Raw genomic sequence first — 18989 nt, forward strand, 5'->3', positions numbered from 1 at the left:
ATCTGTGCTCCTGGCTGGAGAATTGAGCTTCTCTGAAGACAGCCAAGGCCAGTGGGGCTGGTCGCAGAGAAGAATAGCAGATCTCCACCATGAGAGGTGAAATTCTGCTGCTGCTGCTGCTTCTCCTGGTATCCTGCTTTCCTTGTGGGACACTGATGACCAAATGTCCACTGAATGTACAAAAAGAGGAAAAACACACATTTAATTACTACAAGCCGGGAGACTTCCTGATTGGTGGAATCATATCTACATCTAGCACTATATTTCATCCATACATTTTCTTTAAGCCTCCAACCAACACATTTGAAAGGTAATTCCTGATTTGTACTTAACCCTGCTGATTAATTTAATCCTTTCCACTGCCTTCTTTTAATAGGGAAGTTCCCACTTCCTGGTACCTGGTCTTGGTCACCTTTTTCCTCCTAATTTAGTTTAAGGAAAAGGCTTAAATTTGGCAGGGAGTTGTGTGCCTTGGTTCTTCACAAAATCACTCTGAGTGATGCCAGGGAGTGTCACCAAACACTCTTTAAGCTGAAGGCAAAGAAATGAGATTCTTTCCCATCTTAGATTCCCCTTCTCTTCAATGTCCTTCATGATGCACTGCTGTCTATCATCTGTCTGTCTGTCTGTCTGTCTCTATCACTATCTCTCATCTTTCCCCTCCTGGGCAAGTGGCCACGGTCCTCCCCCATTGGCTTTCAGCTTTCTTTCATAAGATGGCTTGTGGGTCACTTTGCATCCCAGAACAAGGGAGAGGCTGGCATTCGGCTTGGCACAGCAGGACACCAGCTTCCTGTTTAATTTTTCTTTAAAGTAATAGAAAGCTTTTTAAATTTTTAAGAACTAAAGAGACCAGGGAGGGTGGAAAACAGAAAGGGAAGTGGCCATGGGCATATCATCTCTTAGCACTATCAAAGGTCCCTTGGATTTGGAAGGAATTCAACGGAAGCCATTTCAGCCTTTCCAAAAAAAGTTAAAGCAAATTTCAGGTGGGTGGTAACTTTTCTACACCGTGAGGTAGAAATCTGTCACCGATCTGCTGAGGTAAATTCTATGTACCTCATATTGACCTTTATACTCTTATTTTATACATTTCATTTTCAACATTGCCAGATATAAATTAGCATTAAAAGAAAACTGTCCTTCCTGGAAAAAAAAATGCTTGCAGACTATGAAGAAAGTAACTAAAGATTAAAATCAGTATTAATAGCATAGAATTACTATAGTGATTAATATTGATACATAACAGGATCACCATGTGCTGTTGAATATGGTGAAATATTGTAGCATGTTAATCCTTTCAATATTGTACCTGAAAATAAGATAAAAACAAAAAGAAAAAAATATTATTCAATGCCAAAGGAATGTTAAGAGATAGCAGAAAATAGCATAATGTCAAACGACTGAATAAATAGCTCCTTGAATCTCTCTGTGAAAGAAGCAATGAAGGAACACAACGGTGAAGGGTTTCAACCTGCCCAGAATGACGGAGCATCACTCTGGAAGAAGGTTCTTCCCTTTCCTTCCTCCAAGAGCAGCCAAAGGAAGAGCGTGACAGTTATCTCAAGCTGAAGCCCCTTCTGGGGATGAGCACTTCCAGCTGCCTTAGATGGGGCACAGGACTAACTAGATCCTCTGCTGGTGACAGTGAGGTTGTCATTTCCACCAGTCCTCAAGTCAGGGTTGACTCTTTGCTATCCACATAGATAGTCTTCCTCTAGGATGGTCTGTTCTTGACCGGGCCTTTTAAGTCTCTGAATAAGGAGATTGGGACTCTATTAGAAAAATAAAGAAGAAGACTTGGGGCCCTCCATTTGGTGTTAGAGTGTATTGAGCAAAATCAGTAGGTGTTTGACTGAGTAACCAAGTGAAGCCAATTGTGACAAGCCAACCTGCAATAGGACCACAAGAGAGATTTTTCAGTATAGATCAATAGCTTAAGAGACAAAGCTACCTGGCATTCAAAGCAGCAAACAATAAATGAAACACGACGGTCAAAATATTTTGCCAGAATAGTTCCTTTCAAATATCAATACAACTGCTAGTCAAAGAAATCCTAGATGAAATACGCTCATGGAGCACCAAAGCCTCCATAGATGAAATATCCTACAAAAAAGAGATGTACAGTGTTAAACAGAAACCAGACTACAGATTTGGGGATGGTTTCCCGTAATGAATCAATGCGTCCAGCGGCTAAGATCCTTGATCCGTTTCATTCCTTAATATGAGTATCTTAGTTTTGCTGGAGGGGTATTCCTCTAAGTTGGAAAAAATAATACAGCTCATTGTCTTGGAAGGAAGCTCCCACTGGTATCAGAGGGACTGTCCTGATAGGAACGTCCAGAGAAATTTATCACCTGGAAAGGCCCTGGAAATAAATGGCAGCGGAATTAGCTATTTTTTGAGCGAGCAATGAGTGCCTGACCATTGTTAGCATTGCAACGTTGTGACCGTGAGGCTCTGGTTCACCCTTCTTTGCCCTTCATGAGATCAACCAGATCAGTTTACAGGTTTTATGCTCATCCATTCCATCATTATTCCACTGATTTCAGAGTGTGGATTTCTGAATGGTTCTTAGCATAGTCATAAGACAGAATTCAAATGTTTTGTTAAAAATGCCCATACCACCTGACTTTATAAACCAAAGACGGCAACCTATTAATATCTCCTGTGTTGTAGTATCCAGGGTATGAGTTTCAGCCAGATCTTGCCATTCCTGCTTGCCATTCATGAGATCAATCAGACTCCTAGGCTGCTCCACAATTTCACCCTGGGCTACAGCCTCTATGAGAACTTCTTCAGTGCAAGAATGACATATGAAGCCATGCTGGACTTGCTATCGACGGGGCAGGAGAATGTACCAAACTACAGATGTGGGAGACCAAAACATCTGTTGACAGTGCTTGAAGGAACTGATTCCGAGCTCTTTCATCATGTGACAACCATGCTGGGCATCTACAAAATCCCACAGGTAAGAATGGATGCTGAAGTAATTCCAGTTTGTAAAGTCTCCAGAAGGTCCAAAAGGTAGCCCTGGCTGATATCAACAAATAAAAAGAGCAAATTGATGGAGCTTAAAGGACACTTGAAATAGTATGCATGAAAATGCGTTCCTCTTCACTCTGGGATTAGTTAACGGCATAGGTGTTGAAAAATAAGCTGGTTTCCCAGAGTTCCCCTTTCTTTGCTACTGAATTGGACTCACATTCTAAGCAAGAGAGTGACTGGCAATTGGGAAAGCTGATTTCATGGTTCAGACCTAAGTCTAGGGGGAAAGGACATCTCTGTAGTGGAGAATCAGCAAGACAATCACTCCCTTTTTCTCTTTCACTGAAGATCAACTATGGGGTCATCAGCCATATTCCTGAGCAGAAAAAGCATTTCCCTTTCTTCTACCGGCTGAGTCCAAAACAAGAGCCTCCTCACTTGGCGATTGTCAAACTGCTCCTGCATTTCCGATGGACGTGGATCGGCCTTGTTGTTCCAGACAGTGAAAGTGGAGAAAGGTTCATGAGTTCCTTTGTGCCTGCGGCCCTCAAGAAAGGGGTTTGCGTTGCCTTCTCAGAAATCATTCCACTGTTGTATACAGTAGGGGAAGAAAAAAAAAGGATTTCTAATTTGAACAATAGGGAAGTCAAAATTATGGTTCTTCAGTTGGATTTTCAGGCCACAATAGTGCTAGCAATGCTAATCCGATATTTAGAAAAATCAGAAAAGGTGTTTGGGGAGAAAGTGTGGATTGCAACAACTTTGCCAGACATATCTGTGAGATTTTTTTATCGAATGATGGATCTCCAGCATAAACATCTTTTGTTATCTTTCTTAACTCTGGCAAACAAAAGGACAAAACATTTTGATTTTAACACGTATTTCTCTGCCAGTCAGAAATTTGGGGAGGCAGCATTTCAGTGCTCCTCTTCACACCCTATTTTTTCTAAGAAAGTTCGGAAGAGATGCACAGAAAGAGAGAACTGGGAGATCCCTCCCCGTGATGTGGTTGCCAGAATTCTGTCTGAGGACGCCTCCAGTATTCCCACTTCAGTCCAGGCTGTGGCCAGAGTCCTCCATGCTGTCTATTCCCCCCGCCTGACCCAGAGGAGAATCAGGGTTGGAGACTATGTACAGCCATGGCAAGTAAGACTTTTCTCTGAATGTCTGCTAATGACCCACATTAAATTCTTTCGTATTTGTAAAAAATGGGCAGTGTTGGACATGAGGTGGGATAGTCCACACAGCAATTGCCCAAGTTTGAGTGTTTGTTCTGACCAAATGTGGAGGCTTGGAGAGAAAGAAGGAGAGATTCTGCTATTAGATCTCCCAAAGTGAAGGGATGTGCTGGTTTGAGAAGCTGGGAGAAGAAGGAATGAAGAGGAAGGCTCTTTCCCTATTTGCAGAATAAATCAGCTTCAGGATGTTACAGAAACCATCAGGTTTCTTGACTATCTAACATTGACCTCATTTAGCTTCTAGATCAGGGATTTTTTTTTTCTCACTTCCTGTCCTTCCAGCTTAAGAGGATGTGGGTTCTGTGCCCTTTCCAGTGTCTTCAGGGAACACCCAGGTCAGCTGACTTTCTTTACAATGCAGCTTCTTAAACAAATTGTTCATCAACTTTTTCTTCTCTATTGGTCCTCTCACTTAGGACTTGATACCAAGATCTTTTCTTGGCTCTTTCTCCTCCTTTGAAAGTCAAATCTTAGAATGTGTAGCCCAATCTTTACTCCCAACCCTTCTCATCACCACCTTTTGGTTTCATAAAGTGATGAAGTATGAAGTTGGAGAACCTGGGAGACCAGAAAATAATACACTCTCATGTTATTTGCTGCCTCCTTTGCCTTTCTTTTGGTGAACTTCCAAGTGGCCTGTTGGCTTTCTGCATCCCCAGCGTCTGTGAAAAGAAGCATCCTCTCTGGTTTTGCTGCCTTCCATTTTCAATGGAATGAACATCCTCCAGACATAGCACAGCAGCAGGAATGGGGCAGGTCTGGCAGCAGGACTATCTGTCATCTCTGGACCTCTTGCGTGGCCCTTCTTCTACACCGAGCTCTTAGCTGTATCCAAACAAACACCAAGATCAGAAAGAGAAGAGTTCCTTAGGATGTGTCTCCTCTTCCAGACTGGATGTTTTAACTTTGCCCATTTTCAATGTGTTTCTACCTCCCAATCATTCCTCCCTTTTTGATATCATCAACCTTCAAAGCTTAGTTGCCCCTGCTAGGAGGACATATTCCATTCAACATTAGAGGGACAGGAAGATGTTGCCACCACTCTTGTGCAGCTCTGTTGGACCATGTCCCACACATGCTGTGTCCAACGCTTTAGATATATTACCTTCCACCTTTTGCTGCTCTTACTCACCAAAAAAATTTTTTTAAGTGGAGCACCTGAGGTTCACCTGAGGCTTTCTCACTCAAGAGCTGCAGAAGCGATGAAGGCAGTGTGATGGGGACAAGGCACAAAAAGGATATTGCCAAGGCTGGTTTCTGACATGCTTAGGTGCAAGTAAGGAAAGGCCCAGAAAAGCACTGTCACACACATTACCAAATCCCAAGACCTCTTGTCCATTTCAGTGGCTTTCTGTATCACTAGTCAACTTCAGCTTCCTGCCAAGGTACCAGGTCTGCCAATCATATACAGTACCAGGAGATCCTCATCTGAAAACACAGGATATTTCTGCAAAGCTGAAGCACTGCAAAGGTGAAATGGTACAAATCAGGAATGTCCCTGTAGGTAGATGCTGAATCCAAATATGTATTTTTTCAGCACCCAGATGGTTGGATGGTTCCTTCTAGAAAATGACATGGCTGAAGACAGTAGGTGGGGGGGCAACAAGCTGGCCAGAGATCTTTTGAGAAAAAGAAAGGACATAGAGATTAAGTCCCTAACCAGATTCGTCCAAAATGTTGGAGAAAGTAGAACTCAGCTGAAGCACCCCACTTTTGAATTAGGGCTCAAATGGTATTGTGTAAGGTACAGCGGTGATTCTCCATGTCTTTCTAGCTTAATCCTTTTCTAAGAAACTTCCAGCTTTACAATCTTACTGAGGATGACGTTTATTTGGATGCGAATGGAGATCCTGCTGCTGATTTTGATATCATGGAGTGGGCAGTATTTCCCAACAAGTCTGCTGCTGGGGTGACAATTGGAAAGATAGAAAGAGAAGCCTCTTCAGGAGTCAAGATCTCCATCAATCAGAGTGCCATCATATGGCCAATGTCATTTAACCAGGTAGCTGAGTCTGACTGTATGTGTGTTTTTTTATTTTTCTGCTTCTCTATATCCGTGTTTGAGGATTATTAGGTAGAGAAGCAGAAACTTTGCAAGTTTCTTTTTTAAAAAGAGTTTTTATTAAAATAAAATTGTACATAAGATTAAAAAACTAGTGAAACAACAAAGGAATGAAAAGAAATGAGCCTTTTCTAGTTGATTGTCCGTAACTCCAAATAAGAAAACTTCTGCTTTCATCTGAATATTAATCTCTTAAACTCTCTGCATTACCATCTGTATTTGTGTCCAACATCTTCTCCCTTTTTCACAAGTCCACCATGCATGATAAAATGTCCCTTCAGGTTTTGCACATTTCCAACAGTAATTAGAAGTCCCTTATTACATCTTTGAAAATTTCTCTGGTGTTGTCCTGTATGCCAAAATTACATCATTTTACAAAAGTTCTCTTTTAAATTGTAAAGCAATGTGGATTTTAGACCTTTTAACCACATTCTCTGCCACTGATCCGTTTTGGCAACTTTTTTTTCTTCAAATATTCATCCACCTTTTCCAGGGAGATCTCCTGTTTTTTAATACAGATTTGAATAAAATTTATAGAACGATTTCCAAAATCTCTCTCTCGCTGCTGTTATCATATATAAAAGCAAACTTCCATGGATTCTTTCCAACGGGTCACCAAAAGTTGACCACTGATGCTTCGTCATCATTTCTCTTGGAGATCTCTTCTCCACCACATCCATTAGACCCTCCTCCAAGTCTCCTTTAAATTTTCCCAAGAATTCTCTGGCTTTTTGAACAGAGGTCAATCGAAATCTTATCTGTTCAAAGGGAAAAAATTCATTGTATTTTATTACATTGTAATTTTAAAATTGTAAATTTAATATGAAAATTTAAAACATAGTTATAAAATTACATTGTATTTTAACTATATGTGTAGAAATTGAATAAAGTTTTCATTAAAAGAAAAAAAGACAACAGTGAAAATTGCTACTTCTCATTAATCCCAGCGCAATGGGATCTTCTGCTTCAGTATCTCAGAAAAATATCTTTTCTCTTACTTAAAATTCTGATAGGAATCTCCTATCACATAATTATATCTACATCTTCAATCTCGTATTAAAATGGCATTGCAGAACTTGGTACCTCATTGTTTCTCTCACAGAGTGCACTAATACATCCCTTCGAACATCCCTTCTTGCAGCAAAACAGGAATTTATCTGATACACCTTCTCAATTTCTTCATTTTTTTCCCCTTCCCAATTGAAAAACTCTGGCAATGCCTGAACAACCTTTCTTCTTACACCGGCATCTGGATTCTCTGGAATGGCTCTAAACCTCAGGCAGAATTCCTTCTCTCTAAGCTCCATCAGAGCCACATTGTCCTTTCCTCTTTCTAATTCCATAGCCCTAGCTTCTACTGTATTCTCCAAAGTTTCAATTCTATCATTAACTTGTTCTGTGTTTTTTTTCCAGACATTTGTTTTACAGAATCACCCATCTTACCCAATCATTCATCTATATTTTTTTCAAGAGTCATAAATTTGGCTTCAGGATCTTTAAATGTTGTTACTGTCAACAACCAGTCTCAGGGCAACCTCTCCTTCCTCTCATTTCAAATTCTGCACTTCGAAAGGATCCCTGGAAGATAAACCCAACTCGGAGGTGGCATTTAATTATGAACCCATTGGGACATTTGTTAGCATTCAGTTCATTGCTCTGGTGAACAATTATGGTGCATAAAGGTGGTTATTAACTTTGCACACTGTGTAAAACACATCTATGTCATGTTCAAAATACCATGATTATAAGAAACCAGGGTTTAGCCCAGTTCATCAACCCAAGCTGTAACTAGTTTTCATTCAGATATGTAATCCCCCTAAGAAAGACATTTCCCCACATTTTCTTTCTGTCTAGAAGGTGCCTTTCTCGAGGTGTACTGAAAGTTGTCTCCCAGGATACACCAAGCTCACAAGAGAGGGAGCCCCAGTTTGCTGCTACGACTGTTCTCCATGTACGGACGGAACCATCTCCATGCAGGAAGGTAAGTGGCTCAAGAGCAAAGAAGGAGCACCATCCAAGTTCAAACCAAGCCTGATCGTGATTAACTCCCAAGCCCATTGAAGCATGGAAAATGCTTCCATCTGCTGAGGAAGCCTCCATTCTACTAAGCTGGCTATCTATTTTACTTGCAAAATGCCCCATAAGCCAGACCATTCTCTTGGAGTCATGTGTGGGTGTCGCTGAGAGTGGAAATCTCCCTTCTGCTGGGCTTAGTGACACAAGTCTTATAACAGGAAGGAGTTTTCAATAGAAGAGAATGTAGACGGTGCTGGTTCTTACCTGGGATTACAAAGATTGGGTTTATGGGAGGGAGATGAAAGTTTTGGTGGATTAGTGTAATATAAATACCTTGGTTCTAAATGTTGAAAAAACTAAGGAGATCTTCATCGATTTTAGAAAGAGCTGGCTCAGCCATACACCACTCTATTAAGGACATAGCTGGGGAGTCAGTCAGTAGCATGAGGTTCCTGGGGATGCAGACGACGAATAGTCTGACCTGGGCTCTCAAGGCTGCCTCCTTGGTACAATTGGCACAGCAGCATTTGCATTTTCAGCGCCAGACAAGGGAAAACACCCCCTCCCTTCACCTCTCCTCCTCCTTACTCTCTATATAGGCACTAGGGAGAGTGCCTTGACCAATTGCCTTTCCACCTGGTTTAGAGGCTGTAGTGTCAGGGCCAGCCTCACTTTGCAATAAGACACAGACTCACTTAATGGATATTAAGGATTTCTGGTTTATTGGAATGATAGCTGACAGAATGAAAAACGGGAACGGGGTAGGTAGTGTGGGGGTGCCCCTTTTATACCCTCCTGTATTGCCCCGGGCTTCCCCACCCCTCGATGCCCCGATCCCTCTTGATGGGACCCTTGATGGCTGCTTGGGCGTTTTCCCCGGTGTCCTCTTTGTCTCCCTGCAACGGTTGTGTCCTCCGGGGCACCATGTGCTCCTTATCTTCACTCCTCTGACGTCTCTCCTTTCAGTTGTTTATGGGATCATGGGTGTGGGTGTCTTTGGGTGCTTGTGTTAATCCCTGGTTTGATTATCTTCTTCCCCCTTTTCCTTAATGATCATGATCCACGTTGTGAGGCTCTTTGTGCCTTGCAACGAGGTCATGACATGCTGCCCCCCCAAAGATGTTCTATGGTGCTGGTTTCTCCGGGTATGCCTCATGGAACTGTCTTGTTAGTTGTCTAGCCATGACGTGTCGTGCCTGGACCCACTCTGGGTGTGAGAAATGTTTCCATCTCACGAGGTATTGTAGTGTTCCTCTTTGCTTTCTTGAGTCCAGTATTTCTTTTACTTCAAAATGTTGTTGGTTGTCTATCATTATGGGTGGGGGTGGAGGTTCTTCCGTATGCCATTTGGATGTGCTCGTTGGCTTCAGTAGTGCACAATGAAACACTGGGTGGACCCGTCTCAAATTGTAAGGCAGTTCCAGTTTGAAAGTAACTGGGTTGATTACCTGTATGATTTTAAAAGGTCCAATGAATTTCGGTGCCAATTTCTTCGAGGGTTGCGAGGTCTTTATGAACTTAGTGGAGAGGTAGACCCTATCTCCCACTTTGTAGTTCGGTGCCTCCGCCCTGTGATTGTCCGCATATTTTTTGTACGTTGTTTGTGCGTCTGCTAGGGCCGTTTGGATGATTGGCCAGGTTGTTGCCAGCTGTGCCGCCCAATCGTCTGGTGAGCAGGGCAGGGTTTCAGGTTGCGGCAATTCTGGTATCGGTACAAAGTCCCTTCCATAGACCACCTTAAAAGGGGTGTGGCCAGTGCTCTGGTGTACCGCGTTATTATAGGCCACCTCTGCAAAAGGTAGTAGGTCTACCCAGTTGTCCTGTTGATAATTTATGAATGCCCTCAGGAACTGTTCAAGTGTTGAGTTTAGGATCTCTGTGGATCCGTCCGTGTTTGGATGCCACGCAGTGGACAGTGCTTGCTTGGTTCCGATTAGTTTTAAAAATTCCCGCCAAAACTTTGACTTGAATTGTGTGCCTCTGTCGGTCACCAACCTGTAGGGGGTGCCGTGGATCCTGTATATGTGTGTTAGGAATAAACGTGCCAGCTGTTGTGCGGAGGGGATAGTCGCGCACGGGATGAAGTGTGCTTGTTTCGAGAAATAGTCTTTTACCACCCATATCACAGTTTTTCTTTGGCTGGGTGGGAGGTCCACAATGAAATCCATGGAAATTTCTTCCCATGGCCGGGAGGGGCTGGCTACCGCCTGTAGCAGCCCGTGGGGTTTCCCTCCTTTATGTTTGGTGGTGGCACATATGGGGCAGTTGCCTACGTAGTCTTTTACGTCCTTTCTGAGGTTTGGCCACCAAAATTGCCTCCTCGTTAGGTGGAGGGTTTTTACAAACCCAAAATGCCCTGCAGATTTGTCATCGTGCGCTCTGTGTAAGATTTCCCCCCGCAGTGATTCGGGCACGTACAAGGCTTTCTCTTTCCAGGCGATGTTGTCTTTGAAAGATACATGTTGTTGGTTATTCTGCAACCATGTATCTTGCTGTAGTGCTTGTGTGAGTCTTTGTTGCCAGTTCGGTGAAATTGAGCGTCGGCTCCGATCGCTCCCCGCCGTTCGTGCTGGCGTGCGCTGATTCCTTGTCTGGCTCCGCGTGACAGCTGGGCAGCCGAGCTGTTTCTCAGTCCATACTGTTCCTACGATGTCGGAGGCTTGCGTGTCGTCCTGTGGCCGTCGGGAAAGGGCGTCTGCCAAGAAGTTTTTCTTGCCCGGTATGAATTTCAGCGTGAAATTGAACCGGCTGAAAAACTGAGCCCATCGCACCTGCTTCGGGCTGAGTCGTTTTGGTGTGCTGAGTGCCTCCAGGTTCTTGTGGTCCGTCCAAACCTCGAAGGGGCAGGAGGCCCCCTCCAGCAGGTGTCGCCACGTTTCCAAGGCTGTCTTCACTGCAAACGCCTCCTTTTCCCATACGTGCCATCTCCGCTCCGTTTCGGAGAATTTGCGGGAAAGGTAGGCGCAGGGCTTTAGGTGGTTGTCGGAGTCCTTTTGGAGCAGGATGGCTCCGATGGAAAAGTCGGAGGCATCTGCCTGCACCACAAAAGGCTTGGTGGGGTCGGGGTGTTGTAACACTGGCTCAGCTGTGAAGAGGGTTTTCAGTCTCTCGAAAGCCGTTTGACAGTCAGCTGTCCAATTCAGTAGCGCCCCCGGGTTCCTTGATTTGCGCGTGTCCCCCAAGCCCTTAGTCTTTAGCAGGTTAGTTAGGGGCAAAATAGTCTCTGCCAGCCTGGGCGTGAACCCCCTGTAGAAATTAGTGAATCCCAGGAGGCTTTGCAGCTGTCTCCTCGTGCGTGGGCGTTCCCACGCCAGGATGGCTTGGACCTTGCTGGGGTCCATTTCTATCCCTTTAGCAGAAATCCTATACCCTAGGTAGTCAATTTGTTTTTTGTGAAACTCGCACTTGGAGAGCTTTACAAACAGCTCTGCCTTGCGAAGTTTCTTGAGCACGTCCTTTACCAAGCGTTCGTGCTCACGTTCTGTTTCTGTGTAGATCAATACATCATCCAGGTAAACCAAAACCCCCTTAAAAAGGTGGTCACGCAGGACCTCATTAATTAACTGCATGAATACCCCCGGTGCTCCTGCCAATCCGAATGGGAGTACTTTATATTGAAACGCCCCCAATGGGCAATTGAAAGCAGTCTTCCACTCATCCCCCTCCCGTATCTGTATGCGGTAGTAGGCTTCCCTTATGTCCAGTTTGGAGAATACCTTACCCTTTACCAGATGGGACAAAATGTCCTTTATTAAGGGTAAGGGGTATTTATTTGAAATGCTTGCTGCGTTTAATCCGCGGTAGTCTGTACAGAGCCGCAATGACCCATCCTTTTTCTTGCGAAAGAGGACTGGCGCTCCCACTGGAGAGTTTGCTGGCTCAATAAAACCTCTCGCCAGATTTTTGTCTATGAAGTCCCTTAATGCAGCTAGCTCTCGCTGGGTCATAGCATATATTTTTGGTTTGGGTAGGGGTACCCCCGGGACCAGTTCAATGGTGCAGTCCGTCTTTCTGTGGGGGGGGAGTTTGTCCGCCTCTTTCTCACCGAAAACATCGGCGAAATCCCCGTATTTGGTTGGCAGTCCCTCTGGCAGTGCTGTCTCTCTGTGTTCCGCAGTCGTCGTCGCCCCCCCCATGGCTGCTCGGGGAACCCTGTTCCCTGAAGGTGCTTGGTAACGCCCGTCAGCAAACTTAATCTCTCTGGTTCTCCAGTTGATGACTGGGTTTTGCTGCACGAGCCATGGGATCCCCAGTATGAGTCGGGGTTGCCCCACTGGCGCCACGATGAAAGCCAATTTTTCCTCGTGGCTGCCGAGCCGTAGCGCGGTTTCTCCAGTGTATTGGGTGACCGGGCCCCCTCCCGCTGCAGATCCATCGAGCTGTGAGAACACCAGGTGGTGCTGAAGTGGATAGCAGCGGAGGTCGAGTGCGGCTGCCAGGTCAGGGTGCATGAGGCTTTTGGAGCAACCCGAATCAATGAGTGCCCAGACCTTTTCGGTTTTATTTCGATGGGTGAGGGTGACACGGACGTAGAGGGTGGGGCATTCCTCACTCACCCCTTTGTCGAAGCGCCTGTCAGTGTCCTCCACCTGTCCTTCGGCGCCCCTTAGGCCAGGTGGTTGTCGTTTCCCACCGCCTCATCGGGGTTGCTTTCCTCCTCCTCTGAACTGTAGGGGCCGTGTCTGCATCGGTACTCCCCCTTTGCTGCTGGTCGCTTTCTTGGCGCTGGGGTTGGTGCTGTTTGTGCCCTCCTTGGGCTCTCTCTGGGCGTCGTTTTGGGGCATGCGGCTGCTTTGTGATCTTCCCTGCCGCACGTGAAACATTGCCCTTTAGCGAAGCGTCTGTCCCGTTCCTCCTTCCAGGGTTGGGGTCTCGCCCTCACCTGCCTTGTGCTGGTGCGTGGGGGTCTCGCTGTCTCCATCTGTTGCGTTTCCCTCCTTGCATGGAGGAACATGTCGTGAGCGTTCTCCGCTTCCGCTGCCAGCTGGATCCACCCCGTGAGGGAGCTGGGGTTGTCGCGGCCAAGTGCCCACCGGAGGACGTTTAAGTTGAGTCCGTGTTTGAACTTCTCAATCAGGGTCGATTGAGACCAGGTGTCCACTTTTCCGGCTAGGGCTTGGAACTCCATGGCATACTCAGCCACGGAGCACGGGCTTTGTCTAAGTGTCTCTAGCGCCCTTTTTGCCTTTTCTTGCTCCAGGGGGTCCCTGAAGTGCCTTTCTAGTGCCTGCAGGAATTCAGTGCTGTCCTGCAGCGCCCGGGCGCCTGATTGGCACAATTGGACGTACCAATCGGCGGCCCGCCCTTTTAATTTTATGGCCAGGGCATTGATTTTTCCCCGCTCAGTTCTGAAGCAGGGACCCCATTCTTCGAGGTAGTACCTCGCGTTAGTCAAAAAAAAGGAAAGTTTCGAGGGGTCCCCATCGAACTTTATGCCAAAGTCTTTGGCGGGTGTCCTGGTCTGGCTCCTGGCCCCCTCTGCGTCTTGCCTCAGGCTCTGCGGGAGCTGCTGCGGGTCGGGGTGTGTCCGGTTCTCTTGCGGCATTGGTGCCTCTCTCTGGGTCTCCTCGCAAGGTCGTCGTCCCGTCGCTCGGGGGGGAGGGCGGGGTGTTCTCCCTCGGTCGGGCTCCTGGATCCAGGCTCCGCCATCGCCGTCGCCGCCCGCTGGGTCGTCCCTCCGCCTCTCAGCCTGGTGCATCTCCCGTCGTGGGGTGGGCTCCTGGGGCCGGACGCCGCCGCCGCCGAGGTTGTCCCGCCGTCTCACGTCCGGGCGCGCCTCCGCTCGTTGGGTGGCCTCCTGGGGTCGGGTCCCGCCGTGGTCGCCGCCGTCCGCTGGGTCTCCACCCCGTCTCGCCTCCCGGTGCGCCTCCGGTCGTCGGTTGGGCTCCTTGGGTCGGGTTCCGCCGTCACCGCCGCCCCGCTCGCCCTGCCGCCTTTCGTCCGGGGGTGCCTCTGCGCCGCCTCCGTCGCAGAGTCCCTGCGCCGCCGTCAGCTGTTGGAGCATCTGCCGCACCGCCTGCATCCCTTCCTCCAACGCGTCGAGCCTCTCCGCCGTCCCCGGCTTCCCGCCGAGGTTTTCGCCGCTCCGCTCGCCCTCGCCGTTGGCCGTGGTAGAGGACGGATCGTCCCTCGTTCCCGCCGCGGTGCCAGGCACGCCCTCGCCTTCGAGCGCCCAAGGTGGCGGTTCGTCTCGCGCTTCCTCCGGGGTTGCCTGCGGGCTTGGAGAGGGTCCCCTCGTCTCGCCCCCGGTGCCTCGTGGGCTCCGGGGCACCGGGGTGGGTCCCTCCCCCGCTGCTTCCCCCCAGCTGGGTCCCATACTTACCGGGGCGTTGCATCGCCCGGACCTCAGCTGCATCCCGCCCTGCGAGAGCGGGGCTTCGTCGCCGGGCGCCGAAGGGTTGCGCCTCCTCGGTTCCTGGTTCTCCATGCCTGGCTGGGTCCCTCACAAACTTGTTGGATAGGTACCAGGTGGAAAAAAAAAATTTTGGGGGGTTCCCGTTTTTATGTCAGGGCCAGCCTCACTTCGCAATAAGACACAGACTCACTTAATGGATATTAAGGATTTCTGGTTTATTGGAATGATAGCTGACAGAATGAAAAACGGGAACGGGGTAGGTAGTGTGGGGGTGCCCCTTTTATACCCTCCTGTATTGCCCCGGGCTTCCCCACCCCTCGATGCCCCGATCCCTCTTGATGGGACCCTTGATGGCTGCTTGGGCGTTTTCCCCGGTGTCCTCTTTGTCTCCCTGCAACGGTTGTGTCCTCCGGGGCACCATGTGCTCCTTATCTTCACTCCTCTGACGTCTCTCCTTTCAGTTGTTTATGGGATCATGGGTGTGGGTGTCTTTGGGTGCTTGTGTTAATCCTTGGTTTGATTATCTTCTTCCCCCTTTTCCTTAATGATCATGATCCACGTTGTGAGGCTCTTTGTGCCTTGCAACGAGGTCATGACATGTAGTGCCTCAGATAAGAAGTCTGTGCAGCGGGTGGTGAGGGCAGCAGAGAGGATAATGGGGATCTCACGTCCTCCCATTCAGGATAGAGCGTATAGTGAAATATTGTCAGTGACCCCTCCCACCCGCATTGCGGCTTGTTCTGCTTGTGACCCTCTGGTAAAAGGTTCCTCTACATTCAATGCAGAACAGCTGGATTGGGTAATTGATTGATTGATTGATTGAATGATTAAATATAGCCACTGCCCATCTTCCCCAAAAGAGGGACTCTGGGCAGTTTACAATAAAATCAAGTGCAAAAGATAAGCATTAAAATGGCATAAAACAGTCATTAAAAAATAGTTGTAATAGTTTTGTGTCCCCTGGGCTATTACATTCCTGAAGTCTTAACAATCCCCTCTCATTTGATTGTGGTGCATGTTGTCTGTAGGATGGTGATATTTATTAGGGATAATGATTCAGGGAGTGGAATGGGAAAGAATATATATTATATATTATAGTAATTATTTTTTGTGAGACAATTGAAATGAAATTTCATTGTAATGTGCACTTTGGTTTATAGTGGAATGACAATAAAAGTATTCCATTCCATTCCATTCCATTCCATGTCCTGTCCTGTCCTGTCCTGTCCTGTCCTGTCCTATTCTATTCTATCCTATCCTATCCTATCCTATCCTATTCATGAAGACCTTGGTGCTCTCTGAGCTTGGCTCTTTGCTTGCAGATCTTTCATTAGCTGACTAGGTAACAGCATCATTGCTCCCGCTGCTGATGCTCATGATAACACTGATGATGTTACCTGGTTGGGTGATGACACTTCTGCAAGCAAAGAACCATGCTCAGAAAGAAACAAGGACTCCACAGAAAGGGGATTGATTTACAGGAGATATATTAGAGGAATAAGCAAATCCCAGCACCAAACTGACTACCAGAGAAAGTGTCCTAAAGCACTTGATCCGTCTATCTGTGCCTGGGAAGAAAAGCAGAAAAAGTGAGCTGAGATTAGCAGTCTTTAGATCAAGAGCCATCAGTGTGAGAGAAAAGGTACCCAGAGTAAATCCTTAATGCTCTATCTCCACTCTGCTGACCCCTTTGTGGCCATTTGGTCAGGAGATGCTGAAGAGTCATTGCCACCCAATTCATTAGTGAGACAGCAATTGTTTATGTTCCTCAGATGCGGCCCATTGTGAAAAGTGTCCTGATGACCAGCATTCCAATGAGAAGCGAGATCAATGTCTCCCCAAAGCTATAAGCTTCCTCTCCTATCAAGAAAACTTGGGTCTCATCCTGGCTCTCATTGCTTCTTTTTTGTCTCTAATCACTGGATTTGTCCTAGGACTCTTCATTAAATACCAGGAAACTGCCATTGTCAAAGCCAACAACCGGGACCTCACCTACATTCTCCTGGTTTCTCTTCTCCTTTCCTTCTTGACCTCCTTTCTATTCATTGGACACCCCAGGAAAGTGACCTGCCTTCTTCGACAAACTGCCTTCAGTGTTGTTTTCTCGGTTGCCGTGTCTTCCTTACTGGCTAAGACCGTCATGGTGGTGGTGGCCTTCCTGGCCAACAAGCCAGGCAGCAGGATGAGCAAATGGCTGGGGAAGAGTCTGGCTAATTCCATTGTTTTATCCTGCTCTGGTGTCCAGGTGGGCATCTGTATGTTATGGCTGGGAATCTCTCCCCCATTTCCAGATTTCAGTCTGCATTCCCAACCAGGACAGATCCTGCTGCAATGCAATGAAGGCTCAATCACCATGTTCTATACTGCCCTGGGCTACATGGGCTTTCTGGCTGCCATCTGCTTCTTGTTGGCTTTTCTAGCCCGCAAACTTCCAGGGTCCTTCAATGAAGCCAAGTTGATCACTTTCAGCATGTTGGTCTTCTGCAGCGTTTGGGTCTCCTTTATCCCCACCTACCTCAGCACCAAAGGGAAATACATGGTAGCTGTGCAACTCTTCTCTATTCTGGCCTCCAGCCTGGGCTTACTGGGCTGCATTTTTGTCCCCAAATGCTACATCATTATTCTCAGACCTGACATGAATGTGAAGGAGCATCTGATGAGGAAAACTGATGAGACCTTTTAATTTTGGAATCTATCTTTTTAATCTATAATTTACTGGTGTTGTTGTTTATTCGTTTAGTCGCTTCCGACCCTTCGTGACTTCATGGACCAGCCCACGCCAGAGCTTCCTGTCGGTCGTCAACACCCCCAGCTCCCCCAGGGACGGGTCCGTCACCTCTAGAATATCATCCATCCATCTTGCCCTTGGTCGGCCCCTCTTCCTTTTGCCTTCCACTCTCCCTAGCATCAGCATCTTCTCCAGGGTGTCCTGTCTTCTCATGATGTGGCCAAAGTATTTCAGTTTGGCCTTTAATATCATTCCCTCAAGTGAGCAGTCTGGCTTTATTTCCTGGAGGATGGACTGGTTGGATCTTCTTGCAGTCCAAGGCACTCTCAGAATTTTCCTCCAACACCACAGTTCAAAAGCATCGATCTTCCTTCTCTCAGCCTTCCTTATGGTCCAGCTCTCGCAGCCATATGTTACTGCAGGGAACACCATTGCTTTAACTATGCGGGCCTTTGTTGTCAGTGTGATGTCTCTGCTCTTAACTATTTTATCGAGATTGGTCATTGCTCTTCTTCCAAGGATTAAGCATCTTCTGATTTCCTGACTGCAGTCAGCATCTGCAGTAATCTTTGCACCTAGGAATACAAAGTCTTTCACTGCTTCTACATTTTCTCCCTCTATTTGCCAGTTATCAATCAAGCTGGTTGCCATAATCTTGGTTTTTTTGAGGTTTAGCTGCAAGCCAGCTTTTGCACTTTCTTCTTTCACCTTCATGATAAGGCTCCTCAGTTCCTCTTCACTTTCAGCCATCAAAGTGGTATCATCTGCATATCTGAGATTGTTAATGTTTCTTCCAGAGATTTTAACTCCAGCCTTGGATTCCTCAAGGCCAGCTTGTCGCATGATGTGTTCTGCATACAAGTTGAATAGGTAGGGTGAGAGTATACAGCCCTGCCGTACTCCTTTCCCAATCTTAAACCAGTCTGTTGTTCCGTGGTCTGTTCTTACTGTTGCTACTTGGTCGTTATACAGATTCTTCAGGAGGCAGACAAGATGACTTGGTATCCCCATACCACTAAGAACTTGCCACAATTTGTTATGGTCCACACAGTCAAAGGCTTTAGAATAGTCAATAAAACAGAAATAGATGTTTTTCTGAAACTCCCTGGCTTTTTCCATTATCCAGCGGATATTGGCAATTTGGTCTCTAGTTCCTCTGCCTTTTCTAAACCCAGCTTGTACGTCTGGCAATTCTCGCTCCATGAACTGCTGAAGTCTACCTTGCAGGATCTTGAGCATTACCTTACTGGCATGTGAAATGAGTGCCACTGTTCGATAGTTTGAACATTCTTTAGTGTTTCCCTTTTTTGGTATGGGGATATAAGTTGATTTTTTCCAGTCTGATGGCCATTCTTGTGTTTTCCAAATTTGCTGGCATATAGCATGCATTACCTTGACAGCATCATCTTGCAAGATTTTGAACAGTTCAGCTGGGATGCCGTCGTCTCCTGTTGCCTTGTTATTAGCAATGCTTCTTAAGGCCCACTCAACCTCACTCTTCAGGATGTCTGGCTCTAGCTCACCGACCACACTGTCAAAGCTATCCCCGATATTGTTATCCTTCCTATACAGGTTTTCTGTATATTCTTGCCACCTTTTCTT

General features: G+C 46.7%; 1 protein-coding gene across 1 annotated transcript; it reads left to right on the plus strand.

The window, feature by feature from the left end:
* The first annotated feature begins 2689 nt into the window (after nt 1–2689).
* LOC134489907 (vomeronasal type-2 receptor 26-like) lies at nt 2690–17342 on the plus strand. The gene is made up of 5 exons (XM_063292780.1): nt 2690–2971; nt 3337–3546; nt 6001–6231; nt 8146–8269; nt 16432–17342. Exons 1-5 carry the CDS (start codon nt 2690–2692, stop codon nt 17340–17342), a joined length of 1758 nt encoding a protein of 585 aa, XP_063148850.1.
* Nucleotides 17343–18989: the final 1647 nt, after the last annotated feature.

This window comes from Candoia aspera, chromosome 2, assembly GCF_035149785.1.
Source record: "Candoia aspera isolate rCanAsp1 chromosome 2, rCanAsp1.hap2, whole genome shotgun sequence".
Lineage (NCBI taxonomy): Eukaryota > Metazoa > Chordata > Lepidosauria > Squamata > Boidae > Candoia > Candoia aspera.

Excerpts from the sequence above, each read along its gene's own strand:
- LOC134489907 (XM_063292780.1), top strand. The coding sequence starts at position 2,690 with ATGAGTTTCAGCCAGATCTTGCCATTCCTGCTTGCCATTCATGAGATC. Across the intron at positions 3,547-6,000 it reads CTGCGGCCCTCAAGAAAGGG|CTTAATCCTTTTCTAAGAAA; the intron begins GTTTGCGTTGCC and ends ATGTCTTTCTAG. Across the intron at positions 8,270-16,431 it reads AACCATCTCCATGCAGGAAG|ATGCGGCCCATTGTGAAAAG; the intron begins GTAAGTGGCTCA and ends TATGTTCCTCAG.